Here is a 23,663-nt window from a genome sequence, read left to right on the forward strand (position 1 = left end):
ACAACCCAAAGTAAGAGATTCACTTTTTGGTAGATTGAAAGAATCACTGCTGTATGAGACTACATTTCAAATTAATTATTCTTTTTCTTATAACTCAGTACCTTTCTGCTAATTTCTGCAAAAATTCTTATAAATTCTGATGCAATAAAATGTCACTGTACAGACCATTGTTAGGAAAACAATTGTTATGCAAATTTGGTAACTGCAAAAAAAATCCTCTTAAGATTGTTTTTCAAAAGTTTCTAAAAATATATTATCAAACTGTATCAACCTCTGTGTAATCTATAAACATTGTCAGCTCTACCCTGCCAGGTGCTGGAAGAGAGTTTACTCTTAGGGTCCAGGCCCCCTGCCACGGGTGGGAGAAGGGGAATAGTAATGCTGGGATTTGTACCATATATTATTCTGTTGGCAAAGTGTAATCATATTAGGAAATGATCAAGTCCCTGGTCTGAGCTTAAATGATACCCACTTAGCCCCTCAGAAACCAGAGACTGCTGTGTATGCAGATAACCTATTAAGTTCCAGGCTGCCAAGTAAGGGGGCTGTGTTCCACCCGTGATCTGCTTTGCTTCTGTGAGTTTCAAAAATCTAAGAAGAAAGCCAGTATTTCAAGAACTCTCTTCCCTCAATTAATGAGAGAAAATTACTCCTGTGTGGTTCATATGATTTTATCTTCATTTGGGTTTATCTGCTTATAATGCAAATATGCTTCACTTACTCAGGAAAACTACTTGCATAAAGATGACTTACCTAACTCACAGGGTGTGGTAAATGAAAATCAAAATATATGTATAAAAGTAACCTGTTTTATCTAAGATGAAAGAAATGCTTTGTGCACATGGGTGCATGTATATTAGTAGTTGCAGAGGTTAAAGCATGTATTTAGATTTACATTTATTTACTGCACACCGAGAACATTTATTTCCAGTCCCAGTGACAGGTATTACCTGTTCGGATAAGGCTTTAGCCTTTTCTTCTGCTTCCTTTAGGCAAATCTCCAAGGACTTGAGTTGTGCCAAAGTAAATGCCATTTGTCCAGTATCCAGGGACTCTTTCTTTAAAACAATAATCAAGAATTACTTTTTGGCATTTGATAGTTTCCCGAGAGCATCTGAAATAATGTTTTGGACTAAGGCTGTGCTTAGTAAAGGTCCACAAATCCTCTCCTTTCTGCTTCCATTCAGTAATAAAGTAGCAAAATGTTATAAAAAGAGTCTTATTTAATAGTATGAGTCTACATATTATCCTATAATAGTATAGAAAATAAGCATATTAGGTGGTGACAATGATCAGCTCTACAAAGTTAGAATAAATTACCCAATGTTTCAATGTGGTTAATCTTTTTGATACAAAAAGACCTTTCCTTTGAGAAGTTGTGACAAACATTTCACATTTCTAGTAAGAACTGTCACCTAGAATGCCTACATGTTTAACATTCACCTATGTTGAGAAACAGTTTCATTTGAACTTAGAGAAGCTCGTTTCTCTGACCACCATCCTGTTATTACAAACTGTATTAAAGCAAAGATACCACCTGATTTATCATCAAATCATCCTCAGATTATGGCTAATGTGACTCAAATCAACAGATATATAGATTCTGCCCCTCAAAATCGTTCTACAGTTACTGTTTCTCATCTACAAGCAAAAGAGTATGCAAAATTGGTTTGAAAATATCAGTTAGAGGTCTTACTGAGGCTAAAGCGCTTCCTGACTGTAGTGACAATTAATTAACAATTACAGAGCAATATGAAAACTTGGAAAGGAAAACCTCCTATGTGGTAGGATTATGAACTTTCTATAGCCTGGTTGGGTGTGTCCTGCTTTCTTGTGAATATGCAGGCTGCTGCAGCTGCTTCCAATTAACCATAAAAAGAATGAACTGTGTTCCTACATATTAAAAAAAAAAAAAGACAAAAAAAAACTGCTCCTTTGTTTTTTTGCCTTTCGTTTAGGAGCCTACTGATTTTACACATGTGTGCATTTCCTGATGATACAATAGAGCCATCTGGTGGTAAATGGAACCATCCATAAAAATAAAGCATTCATCCAGTTCCTATAATTGTTCATATAGTACCTGAACCTTGAGCTCTGCCACAGATATAAATGAAACTCCATGGGTGAGAGGCAAAGAAATGTTGCTACATCTCAAAAACAACCTCACTCTGAGGTCAAGCTCTACCACATGTCACCGCATAATCTCCCCAAAATGTTCACTTCTGGGAAATGAAGATCCTTGGCTAGGGATGAAGTAATGGTTTGGTTTGGGATGAACTAATGATCCTGAGTATCTCATGATGATTCCAATAATTTCAAAAGTCAGTCCTAAATATCTTCCCCCCCAAAAGGCCTCAAAACAAAATTCTGGTATTTATCCTTATGTATCATTCATTTTATGTAATAAAATTACCTAACTTCCTAAAATACTGGGAATCCCTGCTATTTCCAGGGTGAATATTTTTGCCTGATGTTTGATATCAAATACAAATCTTTCAAATTCTGTGAGTAGATCCAGCAAGAACAGCTAATCTGTTTCTCAAGGTCCTTTTCTTCAAATATCCCAAATTTCCTCAGCTAAGAAGGACAACCATTTGCAGTAAGACAAAAGCCTAGCCAAATGAAACAGTCTTAACTGAAGACTGTTATTAGGTAACATAGGATTTATTGTACAGGTAGATTTGTGAAACTCTGTGTTATACAGGGAGAGTTCTGAACAAACTTTAGAATGCCAGATCTGTCTTCTGCACAATGGCCCCAGCCACCAACTTCCTCTTTTCACTCTGTGACTTGCCTTTCTGTCCCCCTACTCACTTAAGAAAAGAATCGTTAAGTGTATCTACCCTAAGGTAAGAATGGCTTATAATAGGAGCATTTTTTTAATAGGAGGCAATTTCCATTAACCAATCAAAGGAGTAAAAATTGTCAAGAAATTGGTCAAGAACGGTGAATTTCCCTAGCAAGACCTCTCCTGCCGCCCGCTGCTCTCCTCAGCAGTGTAGCTCCCTGCTCTGGCTCTGGTGAAAACTGACTGTACCCAGTGCATGGCCTCTATTAAAAAAAAAAAAAATTGTCAAGAACAATTTTAGAAATCAGTAAACATGGGGTTAGAGGTTTTGGAGGTAGATGTGTGGTTTCAAGTACCCTAAAAAGTTAGAGGTAGTTAGTGATTGTACAGTGTTTTGCTATTCAGCAATGGCAGGTGAGCAGAAAGTGAGACTTAGACCGTTCAATTCATTCTACTTCAGGATTGTGTGGACACATCCTAACTATAGCAATTTATGTTTATTATAATGCCAAACTGTGTTGGTGGTTAAAGTAAATAATGAGTGATTTATAGTAATAAAAAGTATAATATACCATGCTGAAAATATACTACATATACAGGTATCTGGGGATTGTCAGTGTTTGAATTTTCAAATGGTAAATCCCAGTAATTCAATAGTGGTTCCAATTTTTAATTTCTAATCTGTCTTAAAAATTTTTACCTAAATATCAAATCAGTAGTTTACATGCCTGTAGCTAACCAAGAATATTGAGAATACTAAAACTTAAGTGAACTCTTTCATTATAGTAAATACACTAAACTATTATGCACGTCAGCCTACCAAGTGGCAAAACTTACAGAAAATTATAAAAGTAAATTTTCCTTTAACTACAGAGTGTCCTCATTTGAGAATCTAGGGGGAAACCTACCCATTTTTTCTAATGTAATTTTTGCTGATTTCTCTACCCCATCCCAATATTATTTCATTGTCTTTTTCCTTGCTCTTCAGTAATGTATTTCTTTGTCTTAACAATGTCTTACAATGACCTCTCTTCTTGCTCAGCAATGCAAACCCTTCCCACCCTTCACAACTGGTTTAAGGTCTCTGTTGATGAACTCTTCTACCCACATGAATCCACATGCCACACTTGGAAAGGTCCCCGCATGCAGAGGTTAAAATGGACTTCACTAAGCATTTAGTTGGAACTCAATAATTAGTTGTTCATTGATTGAAGGCTCAGAAGGTGGTTGCACCAGGAGCTGCCTTTTATGCTAAAAGTCTATAAAAGTGACAATAATTTCTATGCATCTGGCTTGGGGAAATGCCAGGGATCAGAGGTAAGAGAAATTCTGCTTGCCAAAGCTAGGGCCAGACAGTGCAGCAGAGGGCGAAAAGGTGGCGTTGAGGATGGTTGTGAGGATTTAAATGAGGTAAAGCAGGCAGCTGTTAGATGAAGCACTCAATTAATGTTACCATGAATAAATCCATTACCCCATTTCCTTTAAAAAGGATCCTTTGATATTAAAAGTTTCTAGCTTATTTTTAAACCCCAGTTTCAAAAAAAAGTACCCATACAGACACTTTTGAAATAGCACAAGATCAAAAAAAAAAAAAAAAGAAATAGCACGTGATCAAGTCATAGCAGTGGAAATTCAATCAAGTATGCAATTAAGAACAAAGTTAATATGATAAATATGTGTATTCATTTGTTTGAAAGGATGATTGTTAAATAAGGCTGAGGGTTATGACAAATTCCACCTTTATAGAAGTGCATTTTGACATGGGTCACTTTAAGGCAATTAAATATTTCTAGCAATCTGATGTCCAGGACTCTAGCAGCAGCCCCTGCTCAGTGGTGCAGTAACTTCCTGCCAGATAAAATATGCTTTCAACATATTTGTAACGGTCAAGCTTCCTGCTGATGTCTATTTACTACCACTGTCTATTTCTCTTTCCCCTTGCTTGACAGGCACTGAAGGCCCTACAACCTACTTATTATTTCTCATACAGAGGAGTCTTTTCCCAGCACCCACCCCTGCCTTACTCTCTCCACTCAGCTCCTTACCCTGTACAGATTGAAGGCATCCCTCTCCATGTCTTTGGTGCCTTTGGTGATCAGAATTTATTTTACAGTGGAGAATTTTGTCATTTTCGTTTTCTTTTTCTTTTTTAAAGATTTATGTATTTATGCATACAAGAACTGGAGTACAGGCCAGAGATGCAGGGGGGTGAGAAGATTCACCAGAGGTGGAGTGAGGAACAGAACAGGCAGACTGGCTGAAATACACTGCTGAGGGGAGCAGCGGGTGAGACAGGAGAGGTCTGCTGTGCCATGTGGGTAGCTCCCTGGCTGGCAGGGTATCAAACTTGTGCTGCAAAGGCTATGGATAGCTTCACAGTGTTGTGCTTAACCCCTGAACCACTGAGAGGTCCAATTTTGTCATTTTCTTATCCTTTTGTGTTTAGCTTTTGCAATAGTTTCTTAAGCTAAATTACTCATTTCTATGGAGGCAACCAATTAAAAACTACGTTTTCTTGATTCCATTCTATTGTAGTGAAAACAGTATACATTTATATTGGGATTGCCTCAATTGTTACCTAATACGACACTGAAATTTAGAACTTGAACAAACTACAACTATTAACAAAGCACAAAGGGGAGTCTAGAAAGTGCCCATTAATATGATTGTGAAGGAGATGGCCAGGTGACGGATATTATTGACTAAGAACTATGCTTGTAATCCGAAAGGCTACATTCTGGACATGACTTGATTCAAGCTAACAATGTGATTTGGACCACATGGACATTTGAGCATCATTTCTTGGAAATTTTTTCACTTTTATTTTTTTAAAGATTTATGTATTTATGCAAAGAAGAGCTGGGGTACAGGCCAGAGGTGCAGGGGAGGGGTAAGAGGATTCACCAGAGACAGAGTGGGGAACAGAACAGGTGGATTCACTGAAATCCACTGCTGATGGGAGCAGTGGATGGGACAGGAGAGGTCTGCTGAGTCATGTGGGTCACCTTCCTGGCTGGGGATTGAACGCGTGCTGCAGTGGCTGTGGACAGCTTTATAGTGCTGAGACTTAACCCCTTGCACCACCAGGGAGGCCCCCAATTTTTTCACTTTTAAATGAAGAATGTGTTGGCCTGGTCCCAATGGAGTCATTGAAAGGAGTTTAAAGGCACTATTTACAAAGATACGGGTACCTTAAGAGCACCACAAGGAGGTGAGGCAACACTTAGGAGCCAAATCACCTTTTGTATTGCCTTAACCCAAAGAGGTGGTGGGGAGATAAGGAAAGAGCATTATAATTAGATCTAGAAAGAGTGCTTGGGGAGAGCCCCTTCCCATGAACTGAGACCTTGAGCAGAGGAATACAGTCACTGCCAACTTGTGCCCAGGCAATGGTGTTTGATGGTGGGGAAGAACAGAGTGAACCAGCAGACTAATTTCTTCTCTTCTCACTTTCTATTCTCACTTTCTGTATCTCCCTGAGTTTGAACCCAACAAGAAGTCAAAGGGCAAGAGAGCCTGTATGACAAGACCAGAGGAAACAGATTACCTGGAAAAGAACAGAGCAGGGAAGGATGAGAACTGATCTTGAGAGGAAAGCAAAGAAACCTCAGGTCAAAGGGATTTTTTTTTTTTTTTTAATGAGTGGTTTCCAGATTCCAGCCCATAGATCAGTGCTGGTTAGTGATAACATTTTTACCAGTCAGCAAGAAAAGGACAAAAGTAAAAGAACATTGGTGAATTTTTCATGAAGCTGAATTCATTCCCTTTAGAGGGCTATGTTTTAATCTGAGATTATGATCATTCTTCTATTATCATTTGAAGAGGCTTTTTCTTTAACAAATGATGGTTATAGTATATGGATATTATTGTCTCAGTTTTTTTTTCTTGAAAAAAATTGAAAAGTTGGCAGTCCTACTAGAAATAAGTCAATTATCTTGGGTGTAGAAATTCTTACTTGTTTATGAAATGTAGAAATGCAGAGAACGTCTATCTAAGGAATCTTTGTTAGATTGTCAATTGAATGTTATGTTAGGTGGCCTTTCCATAGCCATGGCCCCTGAATGCCCCTGTACCAAATCCATGATAGACCTGTATTCAGTATTAAGTTGACTTTTTTTTTAAAGATTTATTTATTTATTTTATACAAGAACTGGGGTACAGACAAGATGCGCAGGAGGGTAAGAAGATTCACCAGGAATAGAACAAGCAGACTGACGAAATACACTGCTGAGGGGAGCAGTGGGTGAGATAGGAGAGGTCTGCCCCACCATGTGGGACCCTTGCCGGCTGGCTGGCATCTAACCGGCGCTGCAGAGGCTGCAGAAAGCTTCACAGTGCCTGTGCCACCAGGGGAGGCCCTCAGTATTAAGTTGCTTTAACAAGGGTTCAGGATACTATTTTTCTAGAAAGAAAGTTTAAATTCTTTTTTTTTTTTCATTTCCATTTCTGTAGCATCACTGGTGGAATAAAAGGAAAAGATGTTTGAAATGGTTTGTTGTCTTAGATTTTGATTTATAAAACATTGTTGGCATGAAAGTTGAAGAGAAATGACAAGTGGCATTTGATAGTTTCATAAATAACTTTAAAAATAATGGTTTACCAAAACTCCCAACAGGACAACTCATTTTAATTCAGTTTGAAGCAATTCGATTTAAGTACAAAAAATATTTGAGAACTCACTCTTTGTCAGGTACTATGTTGAGCAATGGGGAAATAAGTAGTAACAAGACAGACAGGATTAATACCCTCACTAGAATTCTTAGCCTAGAATTTCCAATACAAAAATCCTGGGATTTAGTTTTATGTAAAAATCAAAAGAATGTCAAAAGTTTAGTGGTTAATTTAAAATTTTTATGCTCATTCATAATATACTGCTCTGTGCTTTGGGACCTCATTCTTATTCTTTGATGAGAATTCTAGTAGATGCTAGGAGGAAGCAAGAGACATCTTAGCCCATTTTCAAATATCAAGCTCTATTTCAAATAACATTGCTATGTAGGTTCTAGAGATCATGTATAAATAGTATCAAAGGAGAAAAGGAACTAAGTATATGGTATGTATCTTCCATAGTTTAAATTAAGTGAACAGTAAAACAGGGATTGGGTTATAAGGGCTTATAGAATTTGTGCTGTGACCTAAAATAGCACTCTACCATTTTGATTTTATGGGTAATTTCTTAAAACTTTGAGCATCATAAACCTCTTTGAGCACTTGATGCTGCCTGTTAATTATCTTACTAGAAAAAAATGTTCATGCACTTGCTTACACAGGAGCCTTTAAGGAATTCATAACACATACCCTCTCACACACACAACACAAAGCATACATGCACATTATTTTGCATATATTATAAGGGTGCTTAAGCATCTTTCTCAACACCACTCACATTATCCAAATTATAAAGTCCAAAAAAGCAAGTATTGTTTAAAAATGAGTAATGATGTAAAATATATACAAATAAATAAAGAAAAAAATAAATTCCTTGTTTAGAAGGAATAGTGTATTCTAGCCATCTTTAATTTTTACTAAAATAAAATACAAAATCTTAATGAATAAGATAGTGATATGTTCTAGATTCCTCTACTGTAAATCATGGAGATGAATAAATAGTATTTTCTTCCTAGGGAAATTCCCCAAATTTTAAAGAAAAAAATTTTTTTCCTTTCTCTGAACAGTAGAGCAAGTAGCACCCCATTCCCAGGGAGGCCTGTTTGTTGTAACTGTAACCTCACAGCAGTTAGTATTTACCCATCCTATTGACCGTGAAGTAAAGATTTTAATAATGAGAATATATTTAATTCATAATAAAAAAATTAAAAAGGTGTAACAAGGTAATTCATTATTAAAAATATGTTGATGTACTTAAAGAATAAAGGACAAGGGGATGTGGGAGTTCTTATTTAATGGGTGAGAATTTCAGTTTTTTAAGATGAGAAATTTCTGGAGAGTGGTTGCACAAAAATATAAAATTGCTTTACACTACTGAACTGTACTATTAAAAATGGTTAAAATGGTCCATTTTATGTTATTTGTATTTTCTTTTTCTTTTCTTTTTTAATTTATTTTTAATTATTTTATATATTTTTTACATCATTTTTCATTTTTGCACAATGGATGCATTTTCATCTTGGTTATAGTCCCTGTAAAATTCCCATCACCCATTCACCTGTGAACTTTCGCGATGGTCCTTTGTGCTCTTCCCACTCTAGTTCTCATTCTACTGCCTTCTCTCCCCTTTAGTATGTCTCTGATTTATAGTTGCCTGTTGATTTTGATTTTTACTTTATTATTATTAGTTTTTTTCCTGATCCCTTATTTGGATCCTCTACACTCCTCCTATAAGTGAGACCATCCGGTATTTTTCTTTTTCTTTGTGGATTATTTCACTGAGCATGATCCCTTCCAGCTCTATCCATGTTGCTGCAAATGGCATGAGTTTATCTTTTTTAATTGCTGAGTAATATTCCATTGTGCTTATGTACCACATCTTCTTGATCCAGTCATCTATTTTTGGGCATTTGGGTTGTTTCCATAGCTTACCTATTATAAATAATGCTGCAGTAAACATAGAGGTGCATGTGTCCTTTTTTTTTAATTTTTTTTAAAGATTTTATTTTATTTTATTTATTTATACAAGCACTGGGTACAGTCAGAAGTGTGGGAGAGTGAGAGAATTCACCAGAGCCAGAGCGGAGAACAGAACAGGCAGACCAACAAAGAAGTACACTGCTGAGGGGAGCAGTGGGCAGCAGGAGAGGTCTGCACGCTATGTGGGACCCTCGCCCTGCGGCCGGGGATCGAACCGGCGCTGCAGAGGCTGCAGGCAGCTTTACAGCTCAGCGCTCAACCGCTGCACCACCAGGGGAGGCCCGCATGTGTCCTTTTGAATTAATGTTTTTGTGTCCTTTGGGTAGATCCCTAGGAGTGGAATTGCTGGATCATATGGAAGCTCTGTTTTTAGCAGTTTGAGGAACCTCCACCCAGCTTTCCATAGTGGTTGCACCAGTTTGCACTCCCACCAACAGTATAGTAGAGTTCCTTTTTCTCCACTGTTATTTGTATTTTAACAAAATTTAAAATAAAAATAACTTACCTAATACAGATGTATACAGCAGATAAGTTATGGAGTGAAGGAATTAGTTGATTTAAAATTAATTCAACTACTCTACCTACTTTTGCAGGATTATTATGAGAACAAAATGAAAAAATTGAATAAAATAAAAACTATAAAATAGAGAAAAATACATAAGGGAAAGGATTTTCCTGCTTAATAAAGAAAACATCCCCAAAATACTATTTATTTTTAAATAAAATATTGGTTTTATGGGATATATAATAGTGCAAATACTTTCCCTATTTATAAATATTGCTTTGAATAACTGACTTTTTGGTGACACATCATACACAAGTTTTGATTTTAGCATATTAACTAAAATGTTCTTATTCTCCCACAGTATCCCATTGTTTTAGGAAACATATATGCCTCTGGGAAAAAGGATTTTCAGGTTATTTTATGTGTGAAGTGATAGAACTGTATTGCCCAAATTGCCTGGGAATTTTCAAAGTTAGTTGGGTGAATAACTTATTGCTACACTATGTGTAATCAACAACAAATGTTTTATGATTGATAGCATTCAGAGTGAAGGTAATTCTTTTCTGCCAGTAAATGTTAGACTCTAAATAAATCAGTTTTCAAAAACTCCAGGAAATTTAATTGCAGTGATAAATACTTCAATGTTCTAAATTATGTCCTCAAAATTTAGCAAGCAAATCCTTACTTGAACTTGATGTTCCATGAGAAAACTTTTCCATAAGAAACCACATCCCCTTCCCAACTTGGCATTTGTGTAGACTCCCCTCTTTATAAAAATCTGAAGGAGAAATGTGTTATGTACCCTTTGGATCAGATAAAAATTCAGCAATACTTTCCATAGTACATTCCAATGTGATAAGGTAAGCAGAGGACAGATGGTAGAGCTCTCATTCGCTGTGAATTTCCACTTCTTTTAAGGTCCCACAGTCAAAATGTTACAAGGAACATAGCCAGAATATCAGAGAAAATGGCATAGCATAGCCAGTATTAGCCATTCAGTGGTTCTCAGTTTCTTTATCTGTGAAACGAGGTTATAATATCTCGTTTGTCTTGCACTCTGTGTTAGCCCGCTTGTTAAGATGTTTTTCCTGCCTAGTGTCTTTCCCTGTTTGGAAAATTTCCCATTTCGTGAATCCCACCTCTCCAAAGTATAAACCAGCAACTCCCTATCAAGTGTCTTTTGTATCCAAGGTGTAACCATGTGACTTAGGCTTCAACAATTACACACATCAGCCTGAGACTTTAATAAAGATGAGAGTGATATGCAAAAGGTGTCAAATAGGATGCAATCTGGCCAGGTTGACAAGATTAGTCTGTTTTCAGAGGCTGTAGTTAACAGAAGACCCAGAAGTAATATCTCATAGTCAGGGAAAGTGACAAATAATTTGGGGTCTTTGCCCAGAAGCAACGGTAATAGATTCTTCAACAGAATCTGGCAGGGGTAATTGGGTATAGTCGCCAAGTCTGATTTTCTGATTGTCCTAGAAAAGTTATGAAATGCTTAATATATAATTATATATATATTATTATATTAATAATTATATTAATAATCCTTTAATAATTCATTTTCCTCAATACAAACTAGAGTAGGTTCTATTGATTTTAAATATGAATCTAACTGATTATTTATTATCCATGTGACCTTAAGCAAGTAATTTAATTTTTATGAACTGTTCCATCTCCTCTACTTTAAATATGGAGGACTCTATGCAATGGGGACAACTAAGATGATTAAATGTGGTAATGCAGAAAAATGCTTAGCATATCTGATGCACAGAAGGAAGTTCAAAAATTTTTTGCTTTTTAAGCTCTAGGTTTTATCTTTCTATGGTTTTACTTTGGGCAATTCACAGCCTAGAAAAGACCCTGAGATTTGATATTAAGGACCCAAAACTCTTAGAAACTCTGGTGATCTTTGCATTATACAACTATACTTAGCCCAGCTACGCCTTGTTGGGAAAAAAAATTACATCATTATGTACAAGATAAGAGTGAAAATTCAAGCTCATAGTAGAAGAGGGCACAGACCTCAGCCTCTTCTGCTTGAGAATTGTTTGGTCTCCATTTCTTATCTGCCTTGATCTTTCTTCCTAAACATTTCCTTTTGGGAGTCAGAGATGCAAAGGGGGAGAATAAGGAAGAACAAGAGGAGTGTGGATTGCAGATAAGAAGATAAAGTTTGCCAAGGAATTTTTGAGGAAGAAACTCGGGAAAGGCTGTTATGTGAGATAGAAACTTACAGGAAATGAAAGAAAAATTCAGAAAGCCATCCCCCTTCCCGACATCACTGCTTAATTAATGCAAGTTAATTCTCAATATATCCTGAGGTCAGTAGACCCAAATATAGTTTAGAGTTTCTTTGTTGAGTTGTTGTTTTTGTAAAAATCTCTATTTCATGACTTATTCTTAGAGGTTGTATGAAGAATTACACAATGAACAAAGAACATGTATTTATTTTTTAAAAGGGCCTCCCCGGTGGCGCAGTGGTTGAGCGCTGGGTTGCGAAGCTGCCCGCGGCCTCTGCAGCGCCGGTTCGATCCCCGGCTGCTCCCCGGCCACCGGAGGAGGGTCCCGCATGGCGCGCAGACCTCTCCTGCCGCCTGCTGCTCCCCTCAGCAGTGTACTTCGGTCCTTCTGCCTGCTCTGCTCCCCGCTCTGGCTCTGGTGAATTCTCTCACCCTCTCGCACTTCTGACTGTACCCAGTGCTTGTATAAATAAATAAAAAATAAATAAATCTTTTAAAAAAATGGAATTAACTCATTCTATTTTGCAGTTATCATACAGATCCATTGGAGTCTTTTGCTAGTCTTGACATACTGTTGGCTCTTGATGATCTTTTTTTTTTAAAGATTATTTATTTATACAAGAACCGGGGTACAGGCCAGATTCGTGGGAGGGTGAGAGGATTCACCAGAGCCAGATCAGGGAACAGAACAGGCAGACTGACGAAGTACACTGCTGAGGGGAGCAGCGGGCGCGGCAGAGAGGTCTGCGCACCATGTGGGACCCTCTCTGGCAGCCGGGGATTGAATCTGCACTGCCGAGGCTGCGGGCAGTTTCACAGCCCAGTGCTGAACCGCCGCGGCACCAGGGAAGGCCCTCATCACTTATTTCTAAGCATGAATTGTTAAAAAGATTGAAAAAAAAAATTGTTGAATTACATAAAAGGATAATCCAATGGTAAAATTAGCAGTGATTCTTCAGTTTCTATTGTGCTGCTAAAAATAATACATAATCTTCCAAGATATGAAAGAGGAGAAGCCATATGTATAGTCTAGCTTGAACTTTGCTTAAACTGAGGTGATAAAACTGAAATTTTTCCTTTTTCATCCTTACTGCCCAAAGAGAAAAAAGTGACAGAGAACATTTCACAATTAATAACTAAATCAGACAATGAGTATGAAGAGTGGTACTGTTGACCAACCTCCAATGCAGCAGTCTTGTAGTTTTTGTATACTTAAAATGTGGTAGTTTGAATTGAGAGATGTGTTTGAATTGAGAGATGTTTTTTCAATGTAAAATACACACAAGATTTTGAAGATTTAGCACAATAAGGGAAAATGTAAGTTATCTCAAAACTTTTAAAAGTATTGACTACATGTTGAAATGACTATTTTGGGATATGTTAGGTTAAATAAAATATATTATTAAAATTTACTTTTACCATTTATTTGAATTTTTTGTGTGTAGAAGAACTAGGGTGTAGGCCAGAAGTGCAGGGGGTGAAAGGCTTCACCAGAGATAGAGTGGGGAGCAGAACAGATGGATCTACTGAAATACACTGCTAAGGGGAGCAGTGGGAGAGATAGAGAAGCTTGCTGCACGGTATGTGGGTTAGCTCCCTGGCCAGGGATCAATTCAGGCTGTGGAGTGCTGAAATTTAACCTGTAGGCCACCAGGGAGGCCCTATTTGAAATTTATAATGTGACTTACTAGGAAATTTAAAAAATCACATATGGCTTGCTGTATATTTCATTGGACAGTGCTGCCCTTGACACTGTTCATGGTGAAATGAGCCATGTAACTGAAATAGAGCATGTCTTTCTAGAAAGATAGAGCAGTGTCCTCAAACTTATGAATCAATGAGTGAAAAATGTATCTATATGGACAAAAAAGGGAGTTAGGGTATTCTCATATATGGCAGACTATATCACCCAATAATTTGTGACAAGAACTTGGTTTCTCTTGTTTTGCTTGAGACGATGCGCCAGTATTCTTCCATCTACTATAATGCTTATTTGCCAGAATCGCTACTTGATACAGAGAGATTTGATGTGTTTAAAAAGTTACTAAAATTTCTAATGAGTATTTAAAATTTAAATACTTACAAACATTTCTAATAACTAAAATTTCTAATGATTGAGTTTTTTTAACTATGCCTTTATTTTTCTGCAAATTATTTGAGGAATGACTTTTTCAAGATGTAGTTGGATTCACTTTATCTAGATGGTAAATGATGATGGCTATTTTCCTACCACACTAAAGGTTAAGAATTGAGTAATTTAAAAGTTACCTTGTGGATACCAGATTGTGTTTTTAATTATAAATCAATTTTGAAGCCAGGCCATTTGATCACAGCATTACATTTTAAGTAGTCACAAAGAAAATTATGATAGGAAACTTTTCTCTGGATTTTAAGTAACTATAATAGATTACCACAAAAGATTGTAAGAGGATAAAAAAGGCCAAATGATGCTATATTCAGAACAATTAATAGTATTCATAGTATGGGCACCACACAGGCATAAATATGTCCAATTTAAGAAAGATTCCAAGTAGTAATAGCTCCTAGGAAAAGTAGTTGTTCTAGAATTTATAGCATTTTTTTCTTAAGCATTTGAGGCAAGCAAAATAGGTTTACTTCTTTCCAAAGAATGTTTCTGAGCCACAATTAATTTTAAAATAACTTACAATTTAATTTTCCTTCATAATAAATGTATGATTCCAGAGCTGAATCTAACTGAAAAACATGTGTCCATCTATTTGATAACAAACACATGAAAACCATTCACATATATATTGAGTGCTTTTTATATCTAAAATCCAGAGCTAAGCCCTGGAGGATAAAGATGAATCAATCAAATTCCTACTCTCCAGGAGCTCATAGTCTGATAAAGGTTGAAGAAGGGGAGAGACACAGATAAGTGAACATTAGTAAGGAGGAGAAATGGAAAAATACACATATTGAGCATCATCTCTGTTGACATAAATATCCTATCAATTATGTTTCAAAAACCCAGTTAATAAAAAAGGTATAAAAATGAAAGTAAGACTCTTCCAGAATTCTATCACCAGAAACAAGTTTCCTCTATACCATTTACTGAATAGACTTTCTTTATTGTGTGCTGTTGGCTCCCTTGTCATAAATTAGTTATATCTACACATGGGTTTATTCTGGGCTCTCAATTCTCTTACATTGATCTGCACATTTGTTTTTATTCTAATAACATGCTGCTGTTTTGATTATAATAGCTCTATAGTATAGTTTGAAGTTGAGGAACATGATATCTCCATTTTTTTTCTTTTTTCTCAAGATTGTTCTTGCTTAGTATTGTTCTTGAGATCATTTGAAGTTCCGAATGAATTTCATGATATTTTTGTTAAATTTCGGTAAGAATGCCATTGGAATTTTGATAGGGATTGCCTAGAATCTGTATATTGTTTTAGGTAGTACAGCCATTTTAATGAAGTTAATTCTTGCTATCCATAAGCACAGAATATCTTTTCATCTGCTTGTGTCCTCTTCTGTTTCTTTCAGCAATGTTTTGCAGTTTTCAGTATATTCCCCATTAACTTCTTGGGTTAGATTTATTCTTAGATAATTGTTTTTGAAGAGACTGTAAATGGGATTGTTTGCATTCCCATTGACTGATTTCCAGTTCATTATTTGCATATAAAAATGCAACATTTAAAAAATTGTTACTGAATTACAATTGTTTTACATCCTTGCTTGTGTTTTGACACCATTGGATTTCACCCTCAGGTGTAGTCATCATAGAACTCCCACTGAAGAAGCACCCATAGTCCTCCATCATAGTCCATTGTGCTTTCCCTCCACCTCCCTTTGGCCCCGCCCCTGTTTCTTTCCCCTCTCCCCACCCTCTGAAACCTGCAGATCTGTGCACTTTCAAATGTTGATTTTAAAGTTTGTCTGACTCTTTGTTTGATTTTTTACTATTCCATATATAAGTAACACCATCCAGTATTTATCTTTCTCCTTCTGGTTTATTTCACTTAGCATAATCCCTTCCAGCTCCATCTGTGAAAATGTAACATTTTAAAATATTAATTTTGTAGCCTGCCACTTTACTTATTCATTTATTATTTCTAGTAGCTTTTTGATGGAGTGTTTGTGATTTTCTATGCATATTATCATGTCACCGGCAAATAGTGATAAGTTTCATTTCTTCCTTTCCAATTTGGATATCTTTTATATCTTTTCTAGTTTCTCTTGCTAGAACTTCCAACACTGTATTGAATAATAGTGATAACAATAACGTTCCTTTTCTATTATTCAGCATACTTCTTAATTTTAAAAATTATCCTAATTTTAATGGTCACAATAAATTTTATTATACATATGCAGTTTTCTCTACTAATGGACAACTCTATAAGAAGTATATTTACACATATATTTGAACTGTTATATTATTTTTAAATATAAATGAAAAACTGATTACTTGTTTTTAAGGTGTAGGTACTTCATACGTGTTTGAGATTACATCCCCCATATTAATACTCCCACCAAAGGCCATCATTCATACTTTCTGTACACCTTTGTCATAGTAATATTTTTAATACTTTTTATATCTATCCAATTTATAGGTAAATATGATATCTAAATTTTTTTAAAAATTGATATATATTGAGTTTGGACATTTTATTTGATATTTGTGAGTTTGGACATCTTATTGAATATTTATCTTTTTTTCTCTGTAAATCATAACTTATGTCCTTTGTTCACTTTTTATTTAAGAGTTAGTCTTTTTCCTCATTGATTTATGTGAGACTTTAATAAGGATATTTAGGTTGTAATAGCTGTTACAAGTATTTTCTCTTTTTTTTGAATATATAAAGACATTTAAATGGACAGAAATATTAAACTGTGTTTTCTAACAGGACAAGATTTTTAGAGAGAGAAAATAATCTTGTAAACTTTGTACATTAATTCATATCTTTTCAAGGAGATAGACAACTTTTTGAAAATAGCAAATTCTAACCAAAGTTTGAAGAAACTCTGGATTTCTCTGAACCTTGCTCATAACACATCCATTAATTCAGATTATTAGATTTATTTTGAAATAACCCATTGACTCTGATACCTGATCTAACACAAATAGTTCAGGTGTTGACATAAGTCCTGGCAGAAAATTTCAGTTTAACAGAAATATCAAAACAATTTAAGCCTGATGTTATCCTATCTGCCTGATGAGCCTGGAGGCAGCCAGAGGTCAAGCTTTATCCTAAGAGCATCCTTGTGTTTCTTCCAGTTCATCTGCATTCTCCTCCAACTTCTTTCCTAGCATCCAAAGGGAGCCTTTGAAGGGGATGCTTACCCCTTTGGAAAAGGCTAGATTGGATAATTGTCTTAGTGCTTTGGGAGATTATTTTCTCAAGGAAAGTTTGAATAGTTTTAGAAAGTAATTTTTTTTTTTAGAACATAGCAATTGAAGTGTGCTTTCAAAGTCAGACTGAATAGTTGGTCTCCAAAACACACTTTCCTCTAGTCCTGTCTTCCTCTGGTCTAAATATTCAGGTTTTAGAAAATGAGCAAAATGTAACTAAGTGTATCATATATATGTAAATATATAATTATATCAGTTATATATGCACATTTAACTTCTGCCTTCTCTATATATCTAACAATTTCCTTCCTTTGATACACACAAACTTCTTGACATTTTCATCCTCACAGAAAATAAAAATATCAGCACTACACAGCACAAATTAGCATACTTTCTCCAAATAATGCCTGGTATTTGGAACTTTTTGCCATTTAGAGGAGTCAAACAGAGAAAAAAATATTATGGATATCTGATGAAACAAATTTGCAGACACTCAGTTGCTTTGGTTTATAGATGCGCCATTGATGCCTCTTGGGGAAATTCTGAAAAACAGTCTATGTGTAAACATGCTGTTTCAGAGCCACATGTTTTCTAAATATCTTTGCCTGTTGGCATTTTTAAAAATTAAGAAACACATTTACATGTAAAAACAGGACCTTTTGTTTCTTATACATTTACTCTATAATAATAATTTAAAACAAAGTAGGTCATTTTGCCCAATTGCTTCAAAGGATCATTTTGCTAAAGGACATTTCCTATTCTTTGGCAAACCTCATTTTAAATTGCTATGACCTTTTACATGGCCTCTGTTCTCAAGTTAAATAGATCTTATTATTAGAATGAGAAACTCTTGGAGCCAATGATTTTTTATCTATAGCATTTACTTTCTTAGGTTTGATTTTTTTTAATGTGCTTTTATATTACTGTATTTTTCAGTCCACCAAAATATTTCTGAAAATTCTCCCAGGCATATGATATGGTTTTGCTTCCCCAGCCATTGAAGATGTTTTTGACAATATGACTTCCCTGAAACAGGAACAGAAATGGGGTATGCAACTTCTGCGTAAGGCACTTGTAGTGCAGTTTGCTCCATCTTCCATGGCTGCCTGCCCCGTTAAGGAAATTCGTTTCCAAGTGAAGCTTCCATCCAAAGGGTCCCTTAGTAGATATGATGAATAGAGTCCCTCTGGACTCTATCTGCCTTGGATGGGTATTATCAAGGAGAAATCAATTATTCAGCTACATAAAATATTAAAATGAGTCACTAGAGGCTCCCTGGTGGTGCTGGGGTTAAAGCCTCAGCACTATCAAGCTAACACCAGCCACTGAGACATGAGTTTAATCCTAGACCAGAGAGCTAACACACATGGTATAGCAGATCTTTCCTGTCTCTCCTGCTGCTCCCCTCGGCAGTGTATTTCAATGGATCTGCCTGTTCTGCTACCCATTCTGTCTCTGGTAAATCCTCTTACCCCTCCAAGCCGCCCCCCACGCCCCATATCTAGCCTAAACCCAGTTCTTCTATGCATATGTAAATAAAAATAAATCTTAAAAAATAAAATGAGTCTCTAGACAATTTCAATTGATAATCTTCCAAAAATGTTTGTGATAATCAAATTAAATTGGAATCAATTGAAGTTTAAATCTTTCTTGAGACTAGCAAAAGGGATGGAAATATTTCTTTCTTATTACAGTGATACCATCACTACCATCTTTCTATGTATGCTTGACCTGAAACCTTAGTTGAAATTGGTTTTGTACAGAATTGGGGTTTCACAGGTTGAATTAGGTGAAGTCTGAGATGATTGTATAGGGCTGGGGTGAGGATGAGGGCAGAAAAGCAGGATATGAATCTATCCCTCATTTATTGTAAGATCTCAACATGAAAATAGCTATATGAGAGGTGGAACAGTGGGTAAATGCTCTATTATCTCACATTCCAACATCTGGAGAGATAACATTATTCCTCTTCGGCAGATATCCCTAGAAGTAAAGATTCAATTTCTGTGCTATTTGTGTTCTTTTGTGGGAAAATGCCATGTTGGGGGCTTGACTGCAGAGGGTTCTTTTTTTTTTTTTTTTGCAGAGGGTTCTTTAGAGCTGGCTCTTGGGAGAAACAACTCTAAAGGAAAGACAGAAGTAGGAAAGTAACAGTAATTCCCTGGGGCACTCTGGAGGTGGGTGGTCCTTCAGAATAGTTCTCAATTAAAGGAAGGAGGCCAGGTCTTATAGACCTGCAGCAGTCATTACATACAGGTTACAAAGGGGGATGATATGGGGGTGGTGGACTGCTTTCAAATAAGGGAAATTCTTGGAGAGAGAGACTCAACTGTGAGTCATCATAAGGCAAAATTAACTCAAAATAGATCTTAGATCTAAATGTAAATCCTAAAACAATAAAACTTCTGAGAAAACTGCAGAGAAAATATGTGACCTTGAGCAAATGTTTCTTAATCAAATATCAAAAACATGATCAAATAAATCAATAACTTAAACTTAATCAAATTTAGTAACTTTTGTTCTAAAGACAGTTAAGAAAATGAGAGACTGAAGAAAGTACTTGTAAAACATCTATCTGAAAAATCTCAGCACTTGATAATAAGAAACAGGGCCTCCCCTGGTGGTGCAGGTGGTTGAGCACCATGCTGTGAAGCTGTCCACAGCTTTTGCAGCGCGGGTTGGATCCCAGCTGGCCAGCAAGGGTCCCACATGGCGCAGCAGACCTCTCTTGTCATGCCTGCTGCTCCCCTCAGCAGTGTATTTCGTCAGTCTACCTGTTCTGTTCCCTGCTCTGTCTCTGGTGAGTCCTCTCACCCTCCCATGCATCTGGCCTGTACCTGGTTCTTGTGTGAATAAATAAATAAATCTTTAAAAAAGAAGAAGAAGAAACAACACAACTTAAAAAATCAATGAAATGTTTCAATATATATACTTCACCAAATAAGATGTCAGGATGGCAAATAAACACATGAAAAGATGCTCAACATCTTTAAAATAATTAAGGACATTCAAATTAAAACCACCATGAGACACTACTACATCTATCAAAATGTCTAAAATTTAAAAGACTGACCTTACCAGGGTTGGTGAGAATGTAAATGAGCTAAAACTTTCATACACTACTGGTGAGGATGTACTTAAAAGTACACACACCATATGACTCAACCATTTCACTCTTAGGTCTTTACCCAAGAGAAAAGAAAGTACATGTTCATACAAAGATTAGTACATGAATGTTGATACCAGCTTTATTTGTGAGGATCAAAAATTGGAAAAAACGGAAATGTCTGTCAAGAGATAATGGTACAAAAATGAACAATGATGTAAAATATATATAAATAAAAAAAGAGGTAAGGGGTTAAACAAATTGTACAATCAATACAATGGAAAACTATTTGGCAATTGAAATTAATTACTGATCCACACCAAAACATGAATAAATCTCAAAATAGTTTTTTTTAAAAAAGATTTATTTATTTATACAAGAACCGGGGTACAGGCCAGATGCGCGGGAGGGTGAGAGGATTCACCAGAGACAGAGTGGGGAACAGAACAGGCAGACTGAAGAAATACACTGCTGAGGGGAGCAGCGGGCGCTACAGGAGAGGTCTGCCGCGTCATGTGGGGACCCTCGCTGGCCAGCCGGGATTGAACCCACATTGCAGAGGCTGCAGACAGCTTCACAGTGTGGCGCTCAACTGCCTACGCCACCAGGGAGGCCCTCAAAATAGTTTTGTTGAGTCAAAGAAGACAGGAAAAGGGGTACAGACTGTATAATTGTTTATATAAAGTGCAAAGAAATGCAATATAATATCTAGTGACATGAAGCAAATCAGAACTTCCTTGGAAATGGGGTTGGACAGAACATGAGAAGTTTCTGCAGGTGACAGTTATCTGACTATGTTATCTGACAATTATTCATTATTTTGACTATGGTGACATTTTCACATGTATAGACATATGTCAAAACTCAATTTAAGATTTGTCAATTTATACCTCATTAAAGATAAAGGGAGAGATGGAAGAAGGGAGGGAGAGAGGATGGGGAGAAAGAAGGAAAGGAATAGAGAGAAACCCAAAACATAAAGTTCTGAGATATCACTTCTCACTTATAAGTGACAAAAATATGTATAACCTATTTCCTAGAATAACAAATGTGTATAGAAATACAGCATGTCCTCATATTGTTACAGGGCAGCCCCGGTATAAAATGGGTTTCCTGACTGTGGGTCTTCACCCGCGCGCTTAAAAAGGGCTTAATACTCCGCTGCAGGCACACACAAAAAAGGTTAATAAAAGAATTATTCACAAGGAATGGTCTTTTTGCTCACCATGGTTTTTTTTATAATGTTGATGGGAAGAAAACAATCCCCACCTAAGTTAAACAAAGTAATATTATTCCATCACCTAGTCTCATTATTGTAGTTTCACTTGATGTCTAAGTTTCAAAGAAACTACCTATTGAGAATGTTAAGTATGGACTCACAGTACCATTATATATTGATCTCATTTTAAGAACAGATAAGATAAATATCTCCAAGTGATATATTAACAGTAATGATTCATTGTGATTTGTTATCAAAGAGAAGTATCTTCTGAAAGTCATTTAAAAATGTTAAAATATATCACAAATGTGACCAATTATATATTTCCTACAAAACTAATATGCTCTAGCAGTACTAAAAAAAAAGCAAAATTTATGATTTGACATAATTTCAGGCATTGTTTGCCTTCCCCAGTTTATCTAATGTAAATTCTTTTACCTACTTTATCATTTTGGAAAGCCATCTTCCTATGTAGTATGCTATAATTTTGACCTTACAAACCAAAGACATAAAACTAAAGACATTTTATATCTTTAGTACTTAAAATAATGATTTTTAAATCATCATTACTAAATTACATTTTTTTTTAAGATTTATTTATTTATATATACAAGATCCGGGGTATAGGCCAGATGCACAGGAGGGTAAGAGGATTCACCAGAGACAGAGTGGGGAACAGAATAGGCAGACTGAAATACACTGCTGAGGGGAGCAGTGGGCGAGACAGGAGAGGTCTGCTGCGCCATGTGGGCATCTCGCCTGCCAGCCGGGATCAAACCCGCGCTGTAGAGGCTGTGGACAGTTTCACAGTGCTGTGCTCAACCACCTGCAACACCAGAGAGGCCCTACAGTTTGTTTTTTCAATTAAATTTTTTTCTTACATCATTGTAGTCCCAATAGTTCTCCCACCACCGTATCACCTGTGAACCATCACCATATTCCTTTTTTGTTTATCCCTTGTTTTGTGTTCCCTCCTGTCCTATCCTTTGCTGTGTACCTCATTTTTATGTTCAGCTAGCTAGTTTTGATTTTTTAAGTGAATGGCTTATAAGACTTTTTAATAATTTTAGTTTACAAATGAATTAAGATAATTTATACATGTTCTAGCATTAATGAATTCATACCCACTTTCTCACTTTTGGATGTGTCACTTCACATAACTGATGACACTATATGTTTTAGTATGTTTTATATCATTCAGTTTTATGTGGCATAATTCTCCAGAATAGTGCAAGAGAAGAAATGCTGAGTCAGGACTCAGGTCAAGTCTTCATGCAACAGAATTTTTATTTCCTAAGCAGTTTCATATGAGGTGATTTATATGCATAGCTGTTCTCTGTCAGAAAATATTAGAATGCAGCAAAGGCAACAGTTCAAATAACATTCTAATCCTCCACCAGGACAAAGCAATAAGGTCCAGATAAGTTGGGACAATCTGCTACCTGAGAAGTGGATCTAAATAAACTAACTTTCATTTGGATTTCCCCAGATTGTTCCTACTATATAGTGAACTCATATTCTTTGATCAGTTAACAGCCAGACTTTCCTCCCTCAATCTCAGAAGATCTCAGTATCTTAAGTTCTTTTTTTTTTTAAAAGATTTATTTATTCATACATACAAGAACCGGGGTATAAGCCAGATGTGCGGGAGGGTGAAAGGAGTCACCAGAGACAGAACGGGGAACAGAATAGGCAGACTGACTGAAATACACTGCTGAGAGGAGCAGCGGGCGAGACAGGAGGATCTGCCGCACCATGTGGATTTCTCTGCGGCCAGCTGGGATAGAATCCGTACTGCAGAGGCTGCGGACAGCTTCACAGCACTGCGCTCAACCGCTTGCGCCACCAGGGAGATCCCCAATATCTTAAGTTCTAAGTGGGAATGATAAAA

At 36.3% G+C, this 23,663-nt stretch overlaps 1 protein-coding gene across 10 annotated transcripts in view; it reads right to left on the minus strand.

Moving 5' to 3' along the window:
• The window catches only part of CCDC192 (coiled-coil domain containing 192), a 247,052-nt gene that overhangs the window by 214,118 nt on the left and 9,271 nt on the right, over positions 1 to 23,663 (minus strand). For 9 of the 10 annotated variants that reach the window (XM_054694460.1, XM_054694457.1, XM_054694458.1 and 6 more), the window contains one exon: positions 951 to 1,058. The exons of the other annotated variant lie outside the window; for it this stretch is intronic. In XM_054694460.1, the coding sequence (XP_054550435.1) occupies positions 951 to 1,058 (108 nt within the window). The remainder of the gene's footprint in view (positions 1 to 950; positions 1,059 to 23,663) is intronic. 10 annotated transcript variants of the gene reach the window in all.

Source organism: Talpa occidentalis, unplaced genomic scaffold (genome assembly GCF_014898055.3).
Source record: "Talpa occidentalis isolate TD23 unplaced genomic scaffold, MPIMG_talOcc4v2.1 talOcc4.13, whole genome shotgun sequence".
In the NCBI taxonomy this organism is placed as follows: domain Eukaryota; kingdom Metazoa; phylum Chordata; class Mammalia; order Eulipotyphla; family Talpidae; genus Talpa; species Talpa occidentalis.